At 76.6% G+C, this 20,000-nt stretch overlaps 1 protein-coding gene across 1 annotated transcript; it reads right to left on the minus strand.

The window, feature by feature from the left end:
• Nucleotides 1-23: 23 nt before the first annotated feature.
• On the minus strand, nucleotides 24-18,496 carry LOC121226529 (filaggrin-like; the record flags this gene model as incomplete). The annotated part of the gene is made up of 4 exons (XM_041110397.1): nucleotides 18,462-18,496; nucleotides 1,612-18,383; nucleotides 781-1,465; nucleotides 24-739 (listed from the first exon to the last, which is right to left on the minus strand). Coding segments are annotated over exons 1-4 (18,208 nt in total), but the record flags the coding sequence as incomplete, so codon positions are not given.
• Nucleotides 18,497-20,000: the final 1,504 nt, after the last annotated feature.

Raw genomic sequence — 20,000 nt, forward strand, 5'->3', positions numbered from 1 at the left:
GCCCCTCTGTTCCCCGCTCCCGCCGGTGTCCTCCGCTGCGCTCCCCGCGCCCCGCCCTCTCGTGTGGCCCCCCGGGTCCCCGCTCGTTTGCTTCTGCTTTCCCCGTCCGCCTCCGCCCCGTGCCCGCGTGGCCTCTCGCTCCTTTCGCCCTTCGGCCTTGCCGCTCGCGGTGTCCGCCCCGTTCCCCCCGGGCTCCCTGGCTTGTGGCCCCGCGTTCCTCGCGCCGTTGCTTTTTGCTCCTTCGCTGTCGGCTCTTCCTCTCCTTGTGCCGCCGCCTTCCCCCCGTGTTGGCTTGTTCCCCCCCCCTCGGGCCGTGCGCTGGGTTTCGCCCGTCGTGCGCCCGGTTCGTTTTCCCCTCCTGCTGGCCGCGTCGCCCTCGTCCTTCCCCTCGTCCGCGCGGCCCCGTTGCTTCGCCCCTTGGTCCTCGCGCTTGGTTGCCCCGCCCGTGCGCGCCGCTCCCGTGCGCTGGCTCTGCCTGCCCGCCTCTCCGTCCGCCTCCGGGCTCGCCGCGCCGCCCAGCGCACCAGTACGCCCCATTGCCGCACCCGCCGTCGGGGCCTCTGGCCCCCCCGGGCCCGTGTCGTCGGATGACCAACGGCCGCGGACGGCCCCGTCGCGGGCGCCTCCACTGGCGCGTCCTTCCCCCCGCGACGGAAAAACGGGTCGCACTCCTTTGCCGCCCGCCTTCCCTCCGCGCCGGGGTCTTGTCCGTGGCCCGCGGGCCTTGCTGCCCCGCTCCCTGCGCTTCCGCCCTTTGTCGCTTAGTTCGCTCTCCCTCACCTCTCGCCGCTCCCCTCCCACCCTCGTTTTGTTGCCCGCCCCTCACCAACTGGGGTCCCCGGTGGGGGCCTGGTGTCCGGCGTTCGTTCCCCCCTGCCGTGCCGTCCCCCTTCGCGCCCCCTGGTCGCACCGGAGGGCCTTTGCTGGTGGGAAGTGCCCGCTCCCCCCTGTTGGTGCCTCCGGGCCCTGTTCCAATTTTCCTGCCTCCACACGTGCCCTCCAGTGCTTGTTTCGTGGCCCCCCCTTACGGCTTCTTGTACTTTGTTTTGGGCGTGGTCCGGGCCCCCGCGCCCCCTCGCCCCCTTGGCCCCTGTCGGGCCGGCCGCTTGGGCTCCCCCGTGTCGCCCTGTTTCGGCCCTCTGGCCCCTCCCCCCCCCGTGCCCTCTTTCCGCCCCCTGTCCGTCTCCTGGTCGCGCCTGGCCCCCGTTTTTTCGCTCTTTCGGGGGGCGGCGCCCTTGCGCGCGCCGGGGTTCTCCCGGGCCCTGCCCCCGCCCCTCGCCTGCCCGGGCGTCCGTGCCCCCCCCCCCGGTTCGGTTCCCGGCGGTGCTCCGCCCCTCCCTCCCGGTGCGGTCTCCCCGCCTCTCCGCCCCCGCTGCCTCGCGTCCCTCCCCCTCCCCCGGTCGCCTTCGCCTCTCCTTCTCTGTTCGGTCCTCCCCCTGCCTGCGTTGTCCCGGTCCTCGGTCGCCTGCTCGCCCCCCCCCCCCCCCCCCCCCCCCCGCCCCCCCCCTGTGCTCGCTGGTGGGCGCCCCCCCCCCCCCCCCCCCCCCCCCCCCCCCCCCTGGCTGCGGCGCCTCGCCCCCCCCCCCCCCCCCCCCCCCCCCCCCCTCGTGCCTGCGCGGCGCCTTCCGCCCCCCCGCTCCCGTGGCCCCTGTTGGTGCGGGCGCGTCGGGTCCCCCCGTGTCCCCCTTTCCGCCCCCTGCCTGTCCCTGGTCGCGCCTTGCCCCCGTTTTTTCGCTCTTTCGGGGGCGGTGCTCTTGCGCGCCGGGGTTGCCCCGGGCCCGCCCCCGCCCCCGTCTGCCCGCCGTCGGTGCCCCCCCCGCCGTTCGGTTCCCGGTGGTGCTCCGGCGCTCCGTCCCGGCGGTGCTCCGGCGCCCCGTCCCGTCGGTGCTCCGGTGCCCCGTTCCGGTCGCCTCGGCCCTTGGTCGTGCGGGCGCCTCGGGCCCCTCGGCCCCCCTGGTGCTCGGCTGTGCCGGCGCCCCGGCCCCCCTCGGCCCCCTCCGCCCTTGGTCTTGCCGGCGCCTCGGGCGCCCTCGGCCCCTCGGTGCTTCGCTGTGCGGGCGCCTCGGGCCCCCTCGGCCCCCTCGGCCCTTGGTCGTGCGGGCGCCTCGGGCCCCTCGGCCCCTCGGTGCTCTGCTGGGCGGGCGCCTCGGCCCCTGTCGGCCCCTCGGCCCTTGGTCGTGCGGGCGCCTCGCGCCCCCTCGGCCCCTTGGTGCTTGGCTGTCCGCGCCCCTCGCGCCCCCTCGCCCCCTCGGCCCTTGGTCGTGCGCGCGGCTCGGGCCCCCTCGGCCCCCTCCGCCCTGGTCGTGCGGGCGCCTCGGGCCCCCTCGGCCCCCTCGGCCCTTGGTCGTGCGGGCGCCTCGGCCCCCCTCGCTCCTCGGTGCTGGGCTGTGCGGGCCCTCGCCCCCTCGCCCCCGGCCCTTTGTCGTGCGGGCGCCTCGTCCCCCCGCCCCTTGGCTGCTGTGCCGGCCCCTCGGCCCCTCGGCCCCTCGCCCCTTGTCGTGCGCGCGGCTCGGGCCCCCTCGCCCCTCGGCCCTGGTCGTGCGGGGGCCTCGCCCCCCTCGGCCCCTCGGCCCTTGGTCGTGCGGGCGCCTCGGGCCCCTCGGCCCCTTGGTGGCTCGGCTGTGCGGGCGCCTCGGGCCGCCTCGGCCCCTCGGTGGCTCGGCGGTGCGGGCGCCTCGGCCCCCCTCGGCCCCTTGGTGCTTGGCTGTGCGGGCGCCTCGGGCCCCCCTCGGCCCCTTGGTGCCTGGGCTGTGCGGGCTCCCGCCGCGTGTCCCCCTTTCCGCCCGTCGCCTGCTTCCTGGTCGCCTCTTGCCGCCGTTTTTTTCGCTCTTTCCGGGGTCGCGCTCCGCTGCCCCGCGTGCCCCCCTCCGCGCCGCGGTGGGGTGCGTCTCGCCCCCCCTGGGGGTCGGGTCGTCCCGCCCCGCCTCCCCCGGGGGTGCGTCGGTCGCCGGCGGTGGTGGTCGGGGTGCCCCTTTCCGGCCGGTCCCGCCCGCCCTCGCCCTGTCGCCCCCGCCTCCCGGCCCCCGTTCCCTCTTCGGGCCCGCTCTCTTGGGGTGGCTTCTGCCTTGCTCTGGGCTCGCGCTTGGCTTGCCGTTTGCCCCCGTCCCGTTTCGGGCTGCCTTGTGCCTCCCCCGTCGGCGCCCCCCGGTGCCTTGGCCTTGCCCCGCCCTTGCCCGCCTTCGCCCCTGCCCGCGCCCCCGTCCCCGTCCCTTTGCCGGCCCCGGCCCCCTGGGGGGTGTCCGTTGCGTTTGTCGGCTCGGTCTTGGCTCGCCCCCGTCCCGGTGGGCCTTTTCCCCTCGTCGTTCTCGTGCCCCGCGGTTGTGGTGCGCCCTCGTTCGTTGTTCCTTCCGCTCCCCTCCCTTCGGTTGGGTGGGCTGTTGGGCGGTGTGCGTGGGCGCTCCTCCTCGTCCGCCCTCGGCCTCTGCGTGGTGTTTTGGTTGTGTGTCTTGGCCGGCTCCCTGCTCCTCGCCTCGCCCTGTCGCGCCGCCCTCCTCTTCCTTCCCTCCCCTTGTTGTCCTCGCCCTCCCGGGGTGCGCTCGGGCTCCTGTGCTGCGTCCCTCCGCCCGCTGGCCTTCTGGCTGTGTTGCCGTCCCTTCTCCCTCCCGTGCCCTTCGGGGTGCGTGGTGGCCCTCCCTCGTGCCTTGTGTCCCGCGTGCGCCCCCTTCCCTCGGTGTGGCCTCGTCGGTGCCCTGGTGCTCGCTCGTGCTTTCGGCTGCGGCCCCTGTTTTTGCGCGTCGGGTTCCTGCCCTCCTCTCTCGCTGCCTCTGCCTTTTGTCTCTTGCCCCGGCCGCTGCTCGTGCTCTGTTCTGCCCTCTTCGTCGCTCCCGGGGCCTGTTGCGGGCCCTGCCGTGCCGCCGTCGCGGCGGCCTGCTCCCTGGTTGCTCCTGCCCGTCGTCCTCTGCTTGTCTCCCCGCTTCCGCCCTGCCTGTGTCCGTCTGCCCCCTTCCGCCTGTGCCCCTGCGCCTGGCTCCTTCCCTCCGTTCTCGTTTGTTTGCTGGTCTTTGCTCCTCGGCTCCCCGTCGTCCTTCTCGCGCTCCTCCGTGCCCCCCCCCCGCCTTCTGGCCGGGCTGCCTTTCTTCGCTCCCGGTCGCCGCGGGCTTTGCCCGTTGCTCTGCTGCTTCCTGCTCCCTCGCCGGCTCGCCCGGCCTTTGTGCCGGCGCCGCCTCCTTCCCCTTTCTGCCCTCTCCCCTTTCGCTGGTCGGCTCGTGGCCTCCTCTGGTGGTGCCGGGTGCCGGCGCCTTCGGGTTCGCTTCCGGCGCGGGCGCCTGCGCCCCGGCTCCCCCTCCCCGGCCGGCCGCCGGCGCGCCCCTTCCCCCTCCTGCCCCGGGGCGGTCGTGCCCCTCCTCCCTCCCGGGCTCTCTGCGTCTGGTCCTTGGCCTGCGTCCCCTCTCCCTCCCTTCCCGCGGCTCCCTTGGCGGGCCCGTCTGGTGCCCGCCGCCGCGGTCCTTCCCGCTCCCCTCGCGTCTCTTTCCGTTGTTGCCGTTCCCCGCTCGTCGTTGGCCTTCGGGGTGGGTCGGCCGGTCCGCCTCCCGGTGCGCCCCGGTCTGCTCGTCCCTCCTGCCGGCGCTGCGCTCCTGGCCTTCCTTGGCCGGGTCGTTCCTCCGGCGCTGTTCCTTTGCCGCCCTTCGCGTGCTCCCCGCCGGCCTCCGCTTGTCTCCCTTCGCCTGGGCTCCCCTCCTCGGCTTTCGCTCCTCTTGTGTTGGCCTTCGGGCTCGGCGTCCTGCTTCCCCGGGCCCGTCGGGGGCCTTCGTCTTTCCTCGTCCGCGGTGCCCTTCTTGGCTTTCTGCCCGCCGCCCCCCTGCGCCCGCCTTTGCCCCGGCTGTTTTCCTTCCTCCCGCCCGCCCGTTGGGGGCTCGCCGCCGCTCCGCTCCCGTCCTCGTCTCCCCCTCCCCGCTGCCGCCCCGGGCTCGGCGGCTGTTGCTTTCGGCCTCCGCCGGCCCCTTCTGCGCCCTCCCGTCTTTGGGTTCCGGGGGGCGTCTGGTCGCCCGGCTGCCCCTTCCCGGCCTTGCCGGCCGGGCCCCCCCCGGCGTGGCGCCTGCGGCTTCCTTTGCCTCCCCCCGGGGCCCCTTCCCCGGTCCCGCCCTCGTCCGGCTTGCCCGCCTGCGCGCTCTTTCTTGCTTCTCTGGGTGGTGGTGCCTGGCCGTTCTTCGTTGGTGGCGCGCTTTGTCTGGTTCCTTCCGTTCCCGCCCGCGCCCTCCGCCTGCTCCCTCGCTCCCCGGCGGTGCTCCTCCGTGGCTCGCTTCTTCGCGGGCCTCTGGCCTTTTCGGCCCCGGCCGTTTGCGGCCCTCCCCGGTCTGTGCTGCCCTTCGCTGTTCTGGGCCGCCCGCGCGCTCCCCTGCTGTCTTCCCGCGTCTCTCGCCTTGGCCGCCCGGCCCGGGTCCTCTTTGCCCTTTCCTCGTGCTGGGGCTCGCTCCTTGCCCTTGTTGGTCTTCCCCGCGGCCTTCCTCGTCCGCGCGCGTCCTCCGCTCGCGTTGCCTCCGTCCCTGCCCTTTGTCCCCCCCGCCCGTCGCTCCTCCCGCTTGCCTGGTCCGGTGCCGTGTTCGGCTCGCGGCGCCGTGGGCGGTTCGCTGCCCGCGCCGTCGCGCGCCGTCCCCTGCCCCTTCTCCTTTCGCGGCCGGCGCCGTCGTCCCCGGTTTCCGTCGGTGCCCCTGCGGCCGGCTCCTTGTCGCCCCTGCCTCGCCGCCCGCCCCGCGCCCGCGTTGCCCCCCCCCGGCGGTGGTGCGGGTGCCTCCTCGCCTCTCGCCCCCCCCGTGTCTCGGCGCGGCCCGTCTCGTCGTCCCTTTGCCCGTCGGGTGGGGTGCGCTGCCGGGCTCCCCCTCTTCGCGGCCCCGCGCCCCCCCCCGGCGCGCCTCGCGCCCCGGCCTCGCCCCGCCCGCCGGGGCCCGTCTTCTGTCGCCGCCCCGTTCGCGGTGTCGCTGCTTCCGTGCTGTTGTTCTCTTGTCGCCCCTCTCCCGCCCGCCTCTCGGCCCCGGCTCTCTCGGCTCTCGCCTCGCTGCCGCCCGTCGCGCCCTGCGCTCCTTGGTGTGCCTTGCCGCCTCCCGTGCCCCCTCGCGTCTTTGCCCGCCCGTTGCGCCCCCCGCCCTTCGGCCGCGGGCCCGTCTGCCTGGGTGTCCCGCCTCGTCGCCCCCCTCCCCCCTGCGCCCTCGCGCCTCGGTTGGCCCGCGGGCGGCCCTTGGCCTCCCGTGCGCTCCCCGCCCGCGGTTGGCCTCCCTTCGCGTCCTCGCCGCCCTCCTCGTCGCGCCGCTCGGTGGTCCTGCTGCCCGCCCCCTCGTTCGGCGTCGTGCGCGTCCGTCGCTCGCGCCCCTTGCCCCCTTTCGGCCTCGCCCGGCCGGTGCTCGCCTCGCGCCCCCCGGTCCGGCGGGCTTCCCCGCTGCGTTTCCGCCTCTCCCTCCGCGGCGGCCCGCCCCTTCCCCGGCTTCCCCTCGTCCCGGCGCGCGCCCCGGGCCCCGCCCCGCTTGCGCCTCGGTCGCCCTCGGCGTCCGCCTTGTCGTCTGGCGCCGCGTCCTCCGCGCCGGCCCGGGCCCCCGTCCCCTGGCCCGGGGCGCCGGCGCGGGTGCGCGCCCCGTCGTGCCCGGCCCCTGTCGCCCCCCGCGGCGCTGTCTCCGCGTCGGGTTGTTTGGGCCTGCCGCCCTCCTCGGGCGGTCCCTTCCGTCCCCGGCTCCCTCCGGGCGCGCGCCCGCTCGCGCCCCCGTCCCGCGCGGGCCCGCTGCCCCGGCCTTTGCCCCGCGCGTCCCCGCGTGCTTGCCCTTGTCGGGCGGGCCGCGGCTGGGGGCCGGCGCTGCGCCCCGGTCGGCTGTGGCCCGGCGCGCGCCGGTCCGCCGCTCGGCTCGGGGCGTGGCCCGCCGCGGGTCGTGGCGGCGGCCCCCGCCCGGGCCTTTGCTCCGCCCGTGGCGCCGTCGTCGCCTCGCTCGTGGGCTTCCGCCCGCGCCGCCTCGGCGTGCTTCGGCCCCTGCGTGCTCCGGGCGTCGGCCTGCGGGCTCCCCCTTCGGCCCGTCTTGCCCCCCGGCCCCCGGCGTCTGCCCTGTGTGCGCGTCCCCGGGCTCGCCCCCCGTCCGGCGCCCGGCCGCTGCTTGGCGGGCTCCCTCGCGGGTGCCCCGCCGCCCGCCCTTGCTCTTCTGCGCCGGGTTCGCGTGCGCGCCTGCCTGTCGGGCCCCGCCCGCTGGTGCCCTCTGCCTGCGCGGGGCGCCGCCCGCGGCCCTCTGGTGGCGGCCCGCCGCGCTCCTGCCGTGCCCCTCGTTCGTCTGCCTTGGGTCTCGGGGCGCCCGCCTCCTCGCCCCGTCTCGTCGCTGGTTCCCTCCGCCGTTTCCCTCCGGCTCGCTGGCGCCCTTCGCGCGTTCTCTCGGGTCCCGCCCCTGCTTCGCGGCCTCGGGGGCGCCCCGCCCTCGCCCTCTTCTCCCCCTTTCCCTCGGTCGGCCGGCGCGGCTGCTTCGTTGCGCCGCGCCCCGGCCTCGCGCGCTCCCCGTGGGCCCTTTTTGGTCCGCCGCCCTGGCGCTGCGGGCTGCCCCGGCCGCCGGGTTCCGGTGCCCCCCTGCGCGCTCCCCTCGCCCCCCCCCGGGTGTTGGTCGCTTCCGCCCGCCGGCCGGTGGTCCTGGCCGTCGCCCTCCGCTCCGGCGTGTGTCCCCCTCCCCTGCCGCCTCCCCTCGCCCCGCCCCTGGCTGGCGCTTCCGCGCGCGCCCTCTCCCCGGCCGTCGGGGCCCGGGCCCGGCCCCGCTGCGTCGGCGGGCGCGGCGGTCGCCGCCCCCCCGGGGCGCGCGCCCGGGCGGCGCGGCCGTCGGTGCCGCTCTTGGTGGTCGTCGCCCCTCTTCCCCTGCGCCCTTTGCCGGCCGCCGCGGGGCCCGGTTCCCTGTGCCCGGCCCTTGCCCCTGGGTTCGTCGCTCCTCCGCGCCGGGGGCCGCCCGTCCGCCCGCGCGTCCCGCGCGCGCTTCGCCCGGGCCTCGGGTTCCCCTTCCTGCCCCGGGCCGCGGCGGCTGCCGGCCCCGTTCGGGCGTCCGGCGCCGTCGGCGGGGGCCTCGGGCCGCGTTCTCTTTTCTGTTTCCCGGCCTGCCCCCCCTGGCCCCGGCTCCGCCGGCGGTCGGGTCCCGCGGCCGGCCGCGCCCCGCCCGTCGCGTGGTGTCCGGTGCGCCCCCGGCGGCCCTTGCCCCTCCGGCGGCCCGCGTGCCGTCCGCGCCCGGTCGTCCTCCTCCCGCCTCCGGTCTCCCCGGTGCCCCGCCTCTGGTCCCTGGCCCCCTGTCGGCCCGGGCCGTCGGCCCCCTGGCTCCGTCCCCTCGGGCCCCGGCTTGGCTCTGCGGGCTGGGCCCGGGGGTCCCCGTCCCGCCCCCGTCGGCTGCCGGCGCCCTGCTCGCGCTGCTCCCGCGGCGCGCGCGGGTCGCCGCGTGCCGGCCGGGGGCCGGCCTGGGCCCGGCTCCCTCGGGGGCCTTCCCCGGGCGCCGCCCCGTCGCCTCCGCCCTGGTCCGGCCCCGGGGCCTCCGCCTGTTTCCTTCCCCCCGCCTTGCGCTGGTCCCTGCGGCTGCTCCCGCCCTGTGCTTTCTGCCCCGTGCTCTGCCTGTCCCCGTGCCGCCCTTCCCCCCGCGCGGGTCCCCGGCGGGCGTCCCTCTGCCTCTCTTCCGGTCGCCCCCTGCCTCGTCCTCTCCTTCGTGCCGCGCCTGCCTGGCTTCCCGCGCTTCCCCCTGTCCCTGTCTCCTCTCCCGCGCCCCCCCGCCCCGGGCCCGGGCTTGGCCGCCTCCGCGGGGCCCGCCGCCCCTGTTGCGCTTGCCTCTCGTCCGCCTTTGTGCCCTGCCTTGCGCGGTGTCGGCTCCGTGGGCGCTCTCGGGCGCCCTTGCCCTCCCCCTCCTTTTCCCGTTCTTTTCCTTCTTCCGTGCCTCGGCGGCGGGGCCCGGCCCCTCTTTTTGGCCCCCCGGCCGGCTTCGGCCGGCCGCTCCGGGCGGCCGCCCTTGTCCGGTGGGGCGTTTGGCTGGGGCGGCCCCTCTGTTCCCCGCTCCCGCCGGTGTCCTCCGCTGCGCTCCCCGCGCCCCGCCCTCTCGTGTGGCCCCCCGGGTCCCGCTCGTTTGCTTCTGCTTTCCCGTCCGCCTCCGCCCCGTGCCCGCGTGGCCTCTCGCTCCTTTCGCCCTTCGGCCTTTGCCGCTCGCGGTGTCCGCCCCGTTCCCCCCGGGCTCCCTGGCTTGTGGCCGCCCCGCGTTCCTCGCGCCGTTGCTTTTTGCTCCTTCGCTGTCGGCTCTTCCTCTCCTTGTGCCGCCGCCTTCCCCCGTGTTGGCTTGTTCCCCCCCCCTCGGGCCCGTGCGCTGGGTTTCGCCCGTCGTGCGCCCGGTTCGTTTTCCCCTCCTGCTGGCCGCGTCGCCCTCGTCCTTCCCCTCGTCCGCGCGGCCCCGTTGCTTCGCCCCCTTGGTCCTCGCGCTTGGTTGCCCCGCCCGTGGCGCGCCGCTCCCGTGCGCTGGCTTCTGCCTGCCCGCCTCTCCGTCCGCCTCCGGGCTCGCCGCGCCGCCCGCGCCCGTCGCCCGCTTGCCGCCCCGCCGTCGGGGCCTCTGGCCCCCCGGGCCCGTGTCGTCGGTGCCGCGGCCGCGGCGGCCCCGTCGCGGGCGCCTCCCTGGCGCGTCCTTCCCCCCGCGCGGCGGGTCGCCTCCTTTGCCGCCGCCTTCCCTCCGCGCCGGGGTCTTGTCCGTGGCCGCGTGGCCTTGCTGCCCCGCTCCCCTGCGCTTCCGCCCTTTGTCGCTTCGCTTCGTCCCTCCCCTCTCGCCGCTCCCCTCCCCCCTCGTTTTGTTGCCCGCCCCTCCCCTGGGGTCCCCCGGTGGGGGCCTTGGTGTCCGGCGTTCGTTCCCCCCTGGCCGTGCCGTCCCCCTTCGCGCCCCTGGTCGCCCGGGGGCCTTTGCTGGTGCGGGTGCCCGCTCCCCCCTGTTGGTGCCTCCGGGCCCTTGTTCCCTTTTCTGCCCTCCCGTGCCCTCGTGTCTTGTTTCGTGGCCCCCCCTTCGGCTTCTTGTCTTTGTTTTGGGCCCCCCGCCCCCTTTTCCGTTCCCCCCCTCCGTCCCTCCGTGGCCTCCCGCGGCCCCCCCCCTTGTCCCCGTTTCCGCCCTGTGGGGGCGCTCCCCCCTGTCGGCCCCTTGGTGCCTCGGCTGTCCGGGCGCCCCGCGCCCCCTCGCCCCCTTCGGCCCCTGTTGGTGCGGCCGCCTTGGGCTCCCCCCGTGTCCCTGTTTCGGCCCTCTGGCCCTCCCCCCCCGTGTCCCTCTTTCCGCCCCCTGTCCGTCTCCTGGTCGCGCCTGGCCCCCGTTTTTTTCGCTCTTTCGGGGGGCGGCGCCCTTGCGCGCGCCGGGGTTCTCCCGGGCCCTGCCCCCGCCCCTCGCCTGCCCGGGCGTCCGTGCCCCCCCCCCCGGTTCGGTTCCCGGCGGTGCTCCGCCCCTCCCTCCCGGTGCGGTCTCCCCGCCTCTCCGCCCCCGCTGCCTCGCGTCCCTCCCCCCTCCCCCGGTCGCCTTCGCCTCTCCTTCTCTGTTCGGTCCTCCCCCTGCCTGCGTTGTCCCGGTCCCTCCCCCTCCCCGGGTCGCCTTCGGCTCGCCCCCCTGGCTGCCTCCTCCCGGTCCCTCCGCTTTTGCCCCCCGCGCCTCCCTCCCCTTGGTGGCTCGGCTGTGTGGGCGCCTCCGCCCCCCTCGGTCCCCTTGCTGCTTGGCTGTGCGGGCGCCTCGCGCCCCCTCGGCCCCTTGGTGCCTGGCTGTGCGGGCGCCTCGGCCCCCCCGGCCCCCTCGGCCCTTGGTTGTGGGGCGCCTCGGCGCCCCTCGGCCCCTCGGTGCTCTGCTGTGCGGGCGCCTTCCGCCCCCCGCTCCCGTTGGGCCCCTGTTGGTGCGGGCGCGTCGGGTCCCCCCGTGTCCCCCTTTCCGCCCCCTGCCTGTCCCCTGGTCGCGCCTTGCCCCCGTTTTTTTCGCTCTTTCGGGGGGCGGTGCTCTTGCGCGCGCCGGGGTTGCCCCGGGCCCGGCCCCCGCCCCCCGTCTGCCCGGCCGTCGGTGCCCCCCCCCGCCGGTTCGGTTCCCGGTGGTGCTCCGGCGCTCCGTCCCGGCGGTGCTCCGGCGCCCCGTCCCGTCGGTGCTCCGGTGCCCCGTTCCGGTCGCCTCGGCCCTTGGTCGTGCGGGCGCCTCGGGCCCCCTCGGCCCCCTGGTGCTCGGCTGTGCCGGCGCCCCGGCCCCCTCGGCCCCCTCCGCCCTTGGTCTTGCCGGCGCCTCGGGCGCCCTCGGCCCCTCGGTGCTTCGCTGTGCGGGCGCCTCGGGCCCCCTCGGCCCCCTCGGCCCTTGGTCGTGCGGGCGCCTCGGGCCCCCTCGGCCCCTCGGTGCTCTGCTGGGCGGGCGCCTCGGCCCCTGTCGGCCCCCTCGGCCCTTGGTCGTGCGGGCGCCTCGCGCCCCCTCGGCCCCTTGGTGCTTGGCTGTCCGCGCCCCTCGCGCCCCCTCGCCCCCTCGGCCCTTGGTCGTGCGCGCGGCTCGGGCCCCCTCGGCCCCCTCCGCCCTTGGTCGTGCGGGCGCCTCGGGCCCCCTCGGCCCCCTCGGCCCTTGGTCGTGCGGGCGCCTCGGCCCCCCTCGGCTCCTCGGTGCTGGGCTGTGCGGGCGCCTCGGCCCCCCTCGGCCCCCTCGGCCCTTTGTCGTGCGGGCGCCTCGTGCCCCCTCGCCCCCTTGGTGCTTGGCTGTGCCGGCCCCTCGGGCCCCCTCGGCCCCCTCGCCCCTTGGTCGTGCGCGCGGCTCGGGCCCCCTCGGCCCCTCGGCCCTTGGTCGTGCGGGGGCCTCGGCCCCCCTCGGCCCCTCGGCCCTTGGTCGTGCGGGCGCCTCGGGCCCCCTCGGCCCCTTGGTGGCTCGGCTGTGCGGGCGCCTCGGGCCGCCTCGGCCCCTCGGTGGCTCGGCGGTGCGGGCGCCTCGGCCCCCCTCGGCCCCTTGGTGCTTGGCTGTGCGGGCGCCTCGGGCCCCCCTCGGCCCCTTGGTGCCTGGGCTGTGCGGGCTCCCGCCGCGTGTCCCCCTTTCCGCCCGTCGCCTGCTTCCTGGTCGCCTCTTGCCGCCGTTTTTTTCGCTCTTTCCGGGGTCGCGCTCCGCTGCCCCCCGGCGTGCCCCCCCCTCCGCGCCGCGGTGGGGTGCGTCTCGCCCCCCCTGGGGGTCGGGTCGTCCCGCCCCGCCTCCCCCCGGGGGTGCGTCGGTCGCCGGCGGTGGTGGTCGGGGTGCCCCTTTTCCGGCCGGTCCCGCCCGCCCCTCGCCCTGTCGCCCCCGCCTCCCGGCCCCCGTTCCCTCTTCGGGCCCCGCTCTCTTGGGGTGGCTTCTGCCTTGCTCTGGGCTCGCGCTTGGCTTGCCGTTTTGCCCCCGTCCCGTTTCGGGCTGCCTTGTGCCTCCCCCGTCGGCGCCCCCCCGGTGCCTTGGCCTTGCCCCGCCCTTGCCCGCCTTCGCCCCTGCCCGCGCCCCCCGTCCCCGTCCCTTTGCCGGCCCCGGCCCCCTGGGGGGTGTCCGTTGCGTTTGTCGGCTCGGTCTTGGCTCGCCCCCGTCCCGGTGGGCCTTTTCCCCTCGTCGTTCTCGTGCCCCGCGGTTGTGGTGCGCCCTCGTTCGTTGTTCCTTCCGCTCCCCTCCCCTTCGGTTGGGTGGGCTGTTGGGCGGTGTGCGTGGGCGCTCCTCCTCGTCCGCCCTCGGCCTCTGCGTGGTGTTTTGGTTGTGTGTCTTGGCCGGCTCCCTGCTCCTCGCCTCGCCCTGTCGCGCCGCCCTCCTCTTCCTTCCCTCCCCTTGTTGTCCTCGCCCTCCCGGGGTGCGCTCGGGCTCCTGTGCTGCGTCCCTCCGCCCGCTGGCCTTCTGGCTGTGTTGCCGTCCCTTCTCCCTCCCGTGCCCTTCGGGGTGCGTGGTGGCCCTCCCTCGTGCCTTGTGTCCCGCGTGCGCCCCCTTCCCTCGGTGTGGCCTCGTCGGTGCCCTGGTGCTCGCTCGTGCTTTCGGCTGCGGCCCCTGTTTTTGCGCGTCGGGTTCCTGCCCTCCTCTCTCGCTGCCTCTGCCTTTTGTCTCTTGCCCCGGCCGCTGCTCGTGCTCTGTTCTGCCCTCTTCGTCGCTCCCGGGGCCTGTTGCGGGCCCTGCCGTGCCGCCGTCGCGGCGGCCTGCTCCCTGGTTGCTCCTGCCCGTCGTCCTCTGCTTGTCTCCCCGCTTCCGCCCTGCCTGTGTCCGTCTGCCCCCTTCCGCCTGTGCCCCTGCGCCTGGCTCCTTCCCTCCGTTCTCGTTTGTTTGCTGGTCTTTGCTCCTCGGCTCCCCGTCGTCCTTCTCGCGCTCCTCCGTGCCCCCCCCCGCCTTCTGGCCGGGCTGCCTTTCTTCGCTCCCCGGTCGCCGCGGGCTTTGCCCGTTGCTCTGCTGCTTCCTGCTCCCTCGCCGGCTCGCCCGGCCTTTGTGCCGGCGCCGCCTCCTTCCCCTTTCTGCCCTCTCCCCTTTCGCTGGTCGGCTCGTGGCCTCCTCTGGTGGTGCCGGGTGCCGGCGCCTTCGGGTTCGCTTCCGGCGCGGGCGCCTGCGCCCCGGCTCCCCCTCCCCGGCCGGCCGCCGGCGCGCCCCTTCCCCCCTCCTGCCCCGGGGCGGTCGTGCCCCTCCCTCCCCTCCCGGGCTCTCTGCGTCTGGTCCTTGGCCTGCGTCCCCTCTCCCTCCCTTCCCGCGGCTCCCTTGGCGGGCCCGTCTGGTGCCCGCCGCCGCGGTCCTTCCCGCTCCCCTCGCGTCTCTTTCCGTTGTTGCCGTTCCCCCGCTCGTCGTTGGCCTTCGGGGTGGGTCGGCCGGTCCGCCTCCCGGTGCGCCCCGGTCTGCTCGTCCCTCCTGCCGGCGCTGCGCTCCTGGCCTTCCTTGGCCGGGTCGTTCCTCCGGCGCTGTTCCTTTGCCGCCCTTCGCGTGCTCCCCGCCGGCCTCCGCTTGTCTCCCTTCGCCTGGGCTCCCCTCCTCGGCTTTCGCTCCTCTTGTGTTGGCCTTCGGGCTCGGCGTCCTGCTTCCCCGGGCCCGTCGGGGGCCTTCGTCTTTCCTCGTCCGCGGTGCCCTTCTTGGCTTTCTGCCCGCCGCCCCCCTGCGCCCGCCTTTGCCCCGGCTGTTTTCCTTCCTCCCGCCCGCCCGTTGGGGGCTCGCCGCCGCTCCGCTCCCGTCCTCGTCTCCCCCTCCCCGCTGCCGCCCCGGGCTCGGCGGCTGTTGCTTTCGGCCTCCGCCGGCCCCTTCTGCGCCCTCCCCGTCTTTGGGTTCCGGGGGGCGTCTGGTCGCCCGGCTGCCCCTTCCCGGCCTTGCCGGCCGGGCCCCCCCCGGCGTGGCGCCTGCGGCTTCCTTTGCCTCCCCCCGGGGCCCCTTCCCCGGTCCCGCCCTCGTCCGGCTTGCCCGCCTGCGCGCTCTTTCTTGCTTCTCTGGGTGGTGGTGCCTGGCCGTTCTTCGTTGGTGGCGCGCTTTGTCTGGTTCCTTCCGTTCCCGCCCGCGCCCTCCGCCTGCTCCCTCGCTCCCCGGCGGTGCTCCTCCGTGGCTCGCTTCTTCGCGGGCCTCTGGCCTTTTCGGCCCCGGCCGTTTGCGGCCCTCCCCGGTCTGTGCTGCCCTTCGCTGTTCTGGGCCGCCCGCGCGCTCCCCTGCTGTCTTCCCCGCGTCTCTCGCCTTGGCCGCCCGGCCCGGGTCCTCTTTGCCCTTTCCTCGTGCTGGGGCTCGCTCCTTGCCCTTGTTGGTCTTCCCCGCGGCCTTCCTCGTCCGCGCGCGTCCTCCGCTCGCGTTGCCTCCGTCCCTGCCCTTTGTCCCCCCGCCCGTCGCTCCTCCCGCTTGCCTGGTCCGGTGCCGTGTTCGGCTCGCGGCGCCGTGGGCGGTTCGCTGCCCGCGCCGTCGCGCGCCGTCCCCTGCCCCTTCTCCTTTCGCGGCCGGCGCCGTCGTCCCCCGGTTTCCGTCGGTGCCCCTGCGGCCGGCTCCTTGTCGCCCCCTGCCTCGCCGCCCGCCCCGCGCCCGCGTTGCCCCCCCCCGGCGGTGGTGCGGGTGCCTCCTCGCCTCTCGCCCCCCCCGTGTCTCGGCGCGGCCCGTCTCGTCGTCCCTTTGCCCGTCGGGTGGGGTGCGCTGCCGGGCTCCCCCTCTTCGCGGCCCCGCGCCCCCCCCCCGGCGCGCCTCGCGCCCCGGCCTCGCCCCGCCCGCCGGGGCCCGTCTTCTGTCGCCGCCCCGTTCGCGGTGTCGCTGCTTCCGTGCTGTTGTTCTCTTGTCGCCCCTCTCCCGCCCGCCTCTCGGCCCCGGCTCTCTCGGCTCTCGCCTCGCTGCCGCCCGTCGCGCCCTGCGCTCCTTGGTGTGCCTTGCCGCCTCCCGTGCCCCCTCGCGTCTTTGCCCGCCCGTTGCGCCCCCCGCCCTTCGGCCGCGGGCCCGTCTGCCTGGGTGTCCCGCCTCGTCGCCCCCCTCCCCCCTGCGCCCTCGCGCCTCGGTTGGCCCGCGGGCGGCCCTTGGCCTCCCGTGCGCTCCCCGCCCGCGGTTGGCCTCCCTTCGCGTCCTCGCCGCCCTCCTCGTCGCGCCGCTCGGTGGTCCTGCTGCCCGCCCCCTCGTTCGGCGTCGTGCGCGTCCGTCGCTCGCGCCCCTTGCCCCCTTTCGGCCTCGCCCGGCCGGTGCTCGCCTCGCGCCCCCCGGTCCGGCGGGCTTCCCCGCTGCGTTTCCGCCTCTCCCTCCGCGGCGGCCCCGCCCCTTCCCCGGCTTCCCCTCGTCCCGGCGCGCGCCCCGGGCCCGCCCCGCTTGCGCCTCGGTCGCCCTCGGCGTCCGCCTTGTCGTCTGGCGCCGCGTCCTCCGCGCCGGCCCGGGCCCCCGTCCCCTGGCCCGGGGCGCCGGCGCGGGTGCGCGCCCCGTCGTGCCCGGCCCCTGTCGCCCCCCGCGGCGCTGTCTCCGCGTCGGGTTGTTTGGGCCTGCCGCCCTCCTCGGGCGGTCCCTTCCGTCCCCGGCTCCCTCCGGGCGCGCGCCCGCTCGCGCCCCGTCCCGCGCGGGCCCGCTGCCCCGGCCTTTGCCCCGCGCGTCCCCGCGTGCTTGCCCTTGTCGGGCGGGCCGCGGCTGGGGGCCGGCGCTGCGCCCCGGTCGGCTGTGGCCCGGCGCGCGCCGGTCCGCCGCTCGGCTCGGGGCGTGGCCCGCCGCGGGTCGTGGCGGCGGCCCCCGCCCGGGCCTTTGCTCCGCCCGTGGCGCCGTCGTCGCCTCGCTCGTGGGCTTCCGCCCGCGCCGCCTCGGCGTGCTTCGGCCCCTGCGTGCTCCGGGCGTCGGCCTGCGGGCTCCCCCTTCGGCCCGTCTTGCCCCCGGCCCCCGGCGTCTGCCCTGTGTGCGCGTCCCCGGGCTCGCCCCCCGTCCGGCGCCCGGCCGCTGCTTGGCGGGCTCCCTCGCGGGTGCCCCGCCGCCCGCCCTTGCTCTTCTGCGCCGGGTTCGCGTGCGCGCCTGCCTGTCGGGCCCCGCCCGCTGGTGCCCTCTGCCTGCGCGGGGCGCCGCCCGCGGCCCCTCTGGTGGCGGCCCGCCGCGCTCCTGCCGTGCCCCTCGTTCGTCTGCCTTGGGTCTCGGGGCGCCCGCCTCCTCGCCCCGTCTCGTCGCTGGTTCCCTCCGCCGTTTCCCTCCGGCTCGCTGGCGCCCTTCGCGCGTTCTCTCGGGTCCCGCCCCTGCTTCGCGGCCTCGGGGGCGCCCCGCCCTCGCCCTCTTCTCCCCTTTCCCTCGGTCGGCCGGCGCGGCTGCTTCGTTGCGCCGCGCCCCGGCCTCGCGCGCTCCCCGTGGGCCCTTTTTGGTCCGCCGCCCTGGCGCTGCGGGCTGCCCCGGCCGCCGGGTTCCGGTGCCCCCCTGCGCGCTCCCCTCGCCCCCCCCGGGTGTTGGTCGCTTCCGCCCGCCGGCCGGTGGTCCTGGCCGTCGCCCTCCGCTCCGGCGTGTGTCCCCCTCCCCTGCCGCCTCCCCTCGCCCCGCCCTGGCTGGCGCTTCCGCGCGCGCCCTCTCCCCGGCCGTCGGGGCCCGGGCCCGGCCCCGCTGCGTCGGCGGGCGCGGCGGTCGCCGCCCCCCCGGGGCGCGCGCCCGGGCGGCGCGGCCGTCGGTGCCGCTCTTGGTGGTCGTCGCCCTCTTCCCCTGCGCCCTTTGCCGGCCGCCGCGGGGCCCGGTTCCCTGTGCCCGGCCCTTGCCCCTGGGTTCGTCGCTCCTCCGCGCCGGGGGCCGCCCGTCCGCCCGCGCGTCCCGCGCGCGCTTCGCCGGGCTCGGGTTCCCTTCCTGCCCCGGGCCGCGGCGGCTGCCGGCCCCGTTCGGGCGTCCGGCGCCGTCGGCGGGGGCCTCGGGCCGCGTTCTCTTTTCTGTTTCCCGGCCTGCCCCCCTGGCCCCGGCTCCGCCGGCGGTCGGGTCCCGCGGCCGGCCGCGCCCCGCCCGTCGCGTGGTGTCCGGTGCGCCCCCGGCGGCCCTTGCCCTCCGGCGGCCCGCGTGCCGTCCGCGCCCGGTCGTCCTCCTCCCGCCTCCGGTCTCCCCGGTGCCCGCCTCTGGTCCCTGGCCCCTGTCGGCCCGGGCCGTCGGCCCCTGGCTCCGTCCCCTCGGGCCCGGCTTGGCTCTGCGGGCTGGGCCCGGGGGTCCCCGTCCCGCCCCGTCGGCTGCCGGCGCCCTGCTCGCGCTGCTCCCGCGGCGCGCGCGGGTCGCCGCGTGCCGGCCGGGGGCCGGCCTGGGCCCGGCTCCCTCGGGGGCCTTCCCCGGGCGCCGCCCCGTCGCCTCCGCCTGGTCCGGCCCGGGGCCTCCGCCTGTTTCCTTCCCCCCGCCTTGCGCTGGTCCCTGCGGCTGCTCCCGCCCTGTGCTTTCTGCCCCGTGCTCTGCCTGTCCCGTGCCGCCTTCCCCCCGCGCGGGTCCCGGCGGGCGTCCTCTGCCTCTCTTCCGGTCGCCCCTGCCTCGTCCTCTCCTTCGTGCCGCGCCTGCCTGGCTTCCGCGCTTCCCCCTGTCCCTGTCTCCTCTCCCGCGCCCCCCGCCCCGGGCCGGGCTTGGCCGCCTCCGCGGGGCCGCCGCCCCTGTTGCGCTTGCCTCTCGTCCGCCTTTGTGCCTGCCTTGCGCGGTGTCGGCTCGTGGGCGCTCTCGGGCGCCTTGCCTCCCCTCCTTTTCCCGTTTTTTCCTTCTTCCGTGCTCGGCGGCGGGGCCCGGCCCCTCTTTTTGGCCCCCGGCCGGCTTCGGCCGGCCGCTCCGGGCGGCCGCCCTTGTCCGGTGGGGCGTTTGGCTGGGGCGGCCCTCTGTTCCGCTCCGCCGGTGTCCTCCGCTGCGCTCCCGCGCCAGCCTCTCGTGTGGCCACGGGTACGCTCGTTTGCTTCTGATTTCCCGTCCGCTCCGCCCGTGACGCGTGGCCTCTCGCTCCTTTCGCCCTTCGGCTTTGCGCTAGAGGTGTCCGACGTTCCCCGGGCTACTGGCTTGTGGCAGCCCGCGTTCTCGCGCCGTTGCTTTTTGCTCCTTCGCTGTCGGCTCTTCCTTCATTGTGCGCCGATTCCCCGTGTTGGCTTGTTCACCCCCCTAGGGCCGTGAGCTGGGTTTAGCCCGTCGTGCGACCGGTTAGTTTTCCCCTCCTGATGGCCGCGTCGCATAGTCTTCACCTAGTCGAGCGGCCCGTTGATTCGCCCCTTGGTCCTCGCGCTTGGTTGAGCCAGTGGCGCGAGCTACCGTGCGCTGGATTATGACTGACGCCTCTAGTCAGATCCGGGCTAGAGCGACGCCCGCGCCCGTCGCCCGATTGCCGCCCGCCGTAGGGGCCTCTGGCCCCCCGGGCCGTGTCGTAGGTGCCGCGGCCGCGGCGGACCGTCGCGGGCGCCTCCCTGGAGCGTATTCCCCCGAGCGGCGGGTAGATCCTTTGCAGACGACTTATACGCGACGGGGTATTGTAGTGGCAGAGTGGCCTTGCTGCCACGATCCCCTGAGATTCCGCCCTTTGTCGCTTCGCTTCGTCCCTCCCCTATCGCCGTCCCTCCCCCCTCGTTTTGTTGCCCGCCCTCCCCTGGGGTCCCCAGGTGGGGGACTTGGTGTAGGAGTTAGTTACCCCTGGCCGTGCCGTCCCCCTTCGAGACCATGGTAGACGGGGGCCTTTGCTGGTGCGGGTGCCAGCTCCCCCCTGTTGGTGACTCCGGGCACTTGTTCATTTTCTGCCCTCCCGTGCCTCGTGTATTGTTTCGTGGACCCCATTCGGCTTCTTGTTTTGTTTTGGGCCCCGCATTTTCAGTTACCCTCGTCCCTCGTGGCTAGCGGCCACCTTGTCCCCGTTTCAGACCTGTGGGGGAGCTCCCCACTGTCGGCCCTTGGTGCCTCGGATGTACGGGAGCCCCGAGCCCCATCGCCACTTCGGCCCCTGTTGGTGCGGAGCCTTGGGCTACGTGTCCCTGTTTCGGACATATGGAACTAAAAAGTGTCCCTATTTCAGACACATGTACGTCTCCTGGTAGCGCATGGACCAAGTTTTTTTAGCTCTTTAGGGGGGAGGAGACATTGAGCGAGCAGGGGTTATCCAGGGCAATGCCCACGCCCATCGCATGCCCGGGCGTCAGTGCCCCCCCCACCGGTTAGGTTCCCGGCGGTGCTCCGACATCCATCCCGGTGAGGTATCCCAGAATATACGAAACGATGAATCGAGTCCCTCCCCAATACCAAGGTAGAATTCGAATATCATTATATGTTCGGTACTCCACATGATGAGTTGTCCCGGTCCCTCCCCATCCAGGGTAGAATTCGGATAGCCAACATGGATGATCCTCCCGGTCCCTCCGCTTTTGCACAAGAGCCTCCATCACCTTGGTGGCTCGGATGTGTGGGAGCCTCAGCCACCATCGGTAACCTTGATGCTTGGATGTGCGGGAGCCTCGAGCACCATCGGCACCTTGGTGCATGGATGTGCGGGAGCATCGGACCCACCGGCACCTAGGCCCTTGGTTGTGGGGAGCCTCGGAGACCATCGGCACCTCGGTGCTATGATGTGCGGGAGCCTTCAGCACCAAAGCTAAAGTTGGGCCCCTGTTGGTGCGGGAGCGTCGGGTAAAAAGTGTCCCCATTTCAGACACCATGAATGTCACCTGGTAGCGCATTGACCAGTTTTTTTAGCTC

The sequence above is a fragment of the Gossypium hirsutum genome, unplaced genomic scaffold (genome assembly GCF_007990345.1).
Source record: "Gossypium hirsutum isolate 1008001.06 unplaced genomic scaffold, Gossypium_hirsutum_v2.1 scaffold_258, whole genome shotgun sequence".
Classification (NCBI taxonomy): domain Eukaryota; kingdom Viridiplantae; phylum Streptophyta; class Magnoliopsida; order Malvales; family Malvaceae; genus Gossypium; species Gossypium hirsutum.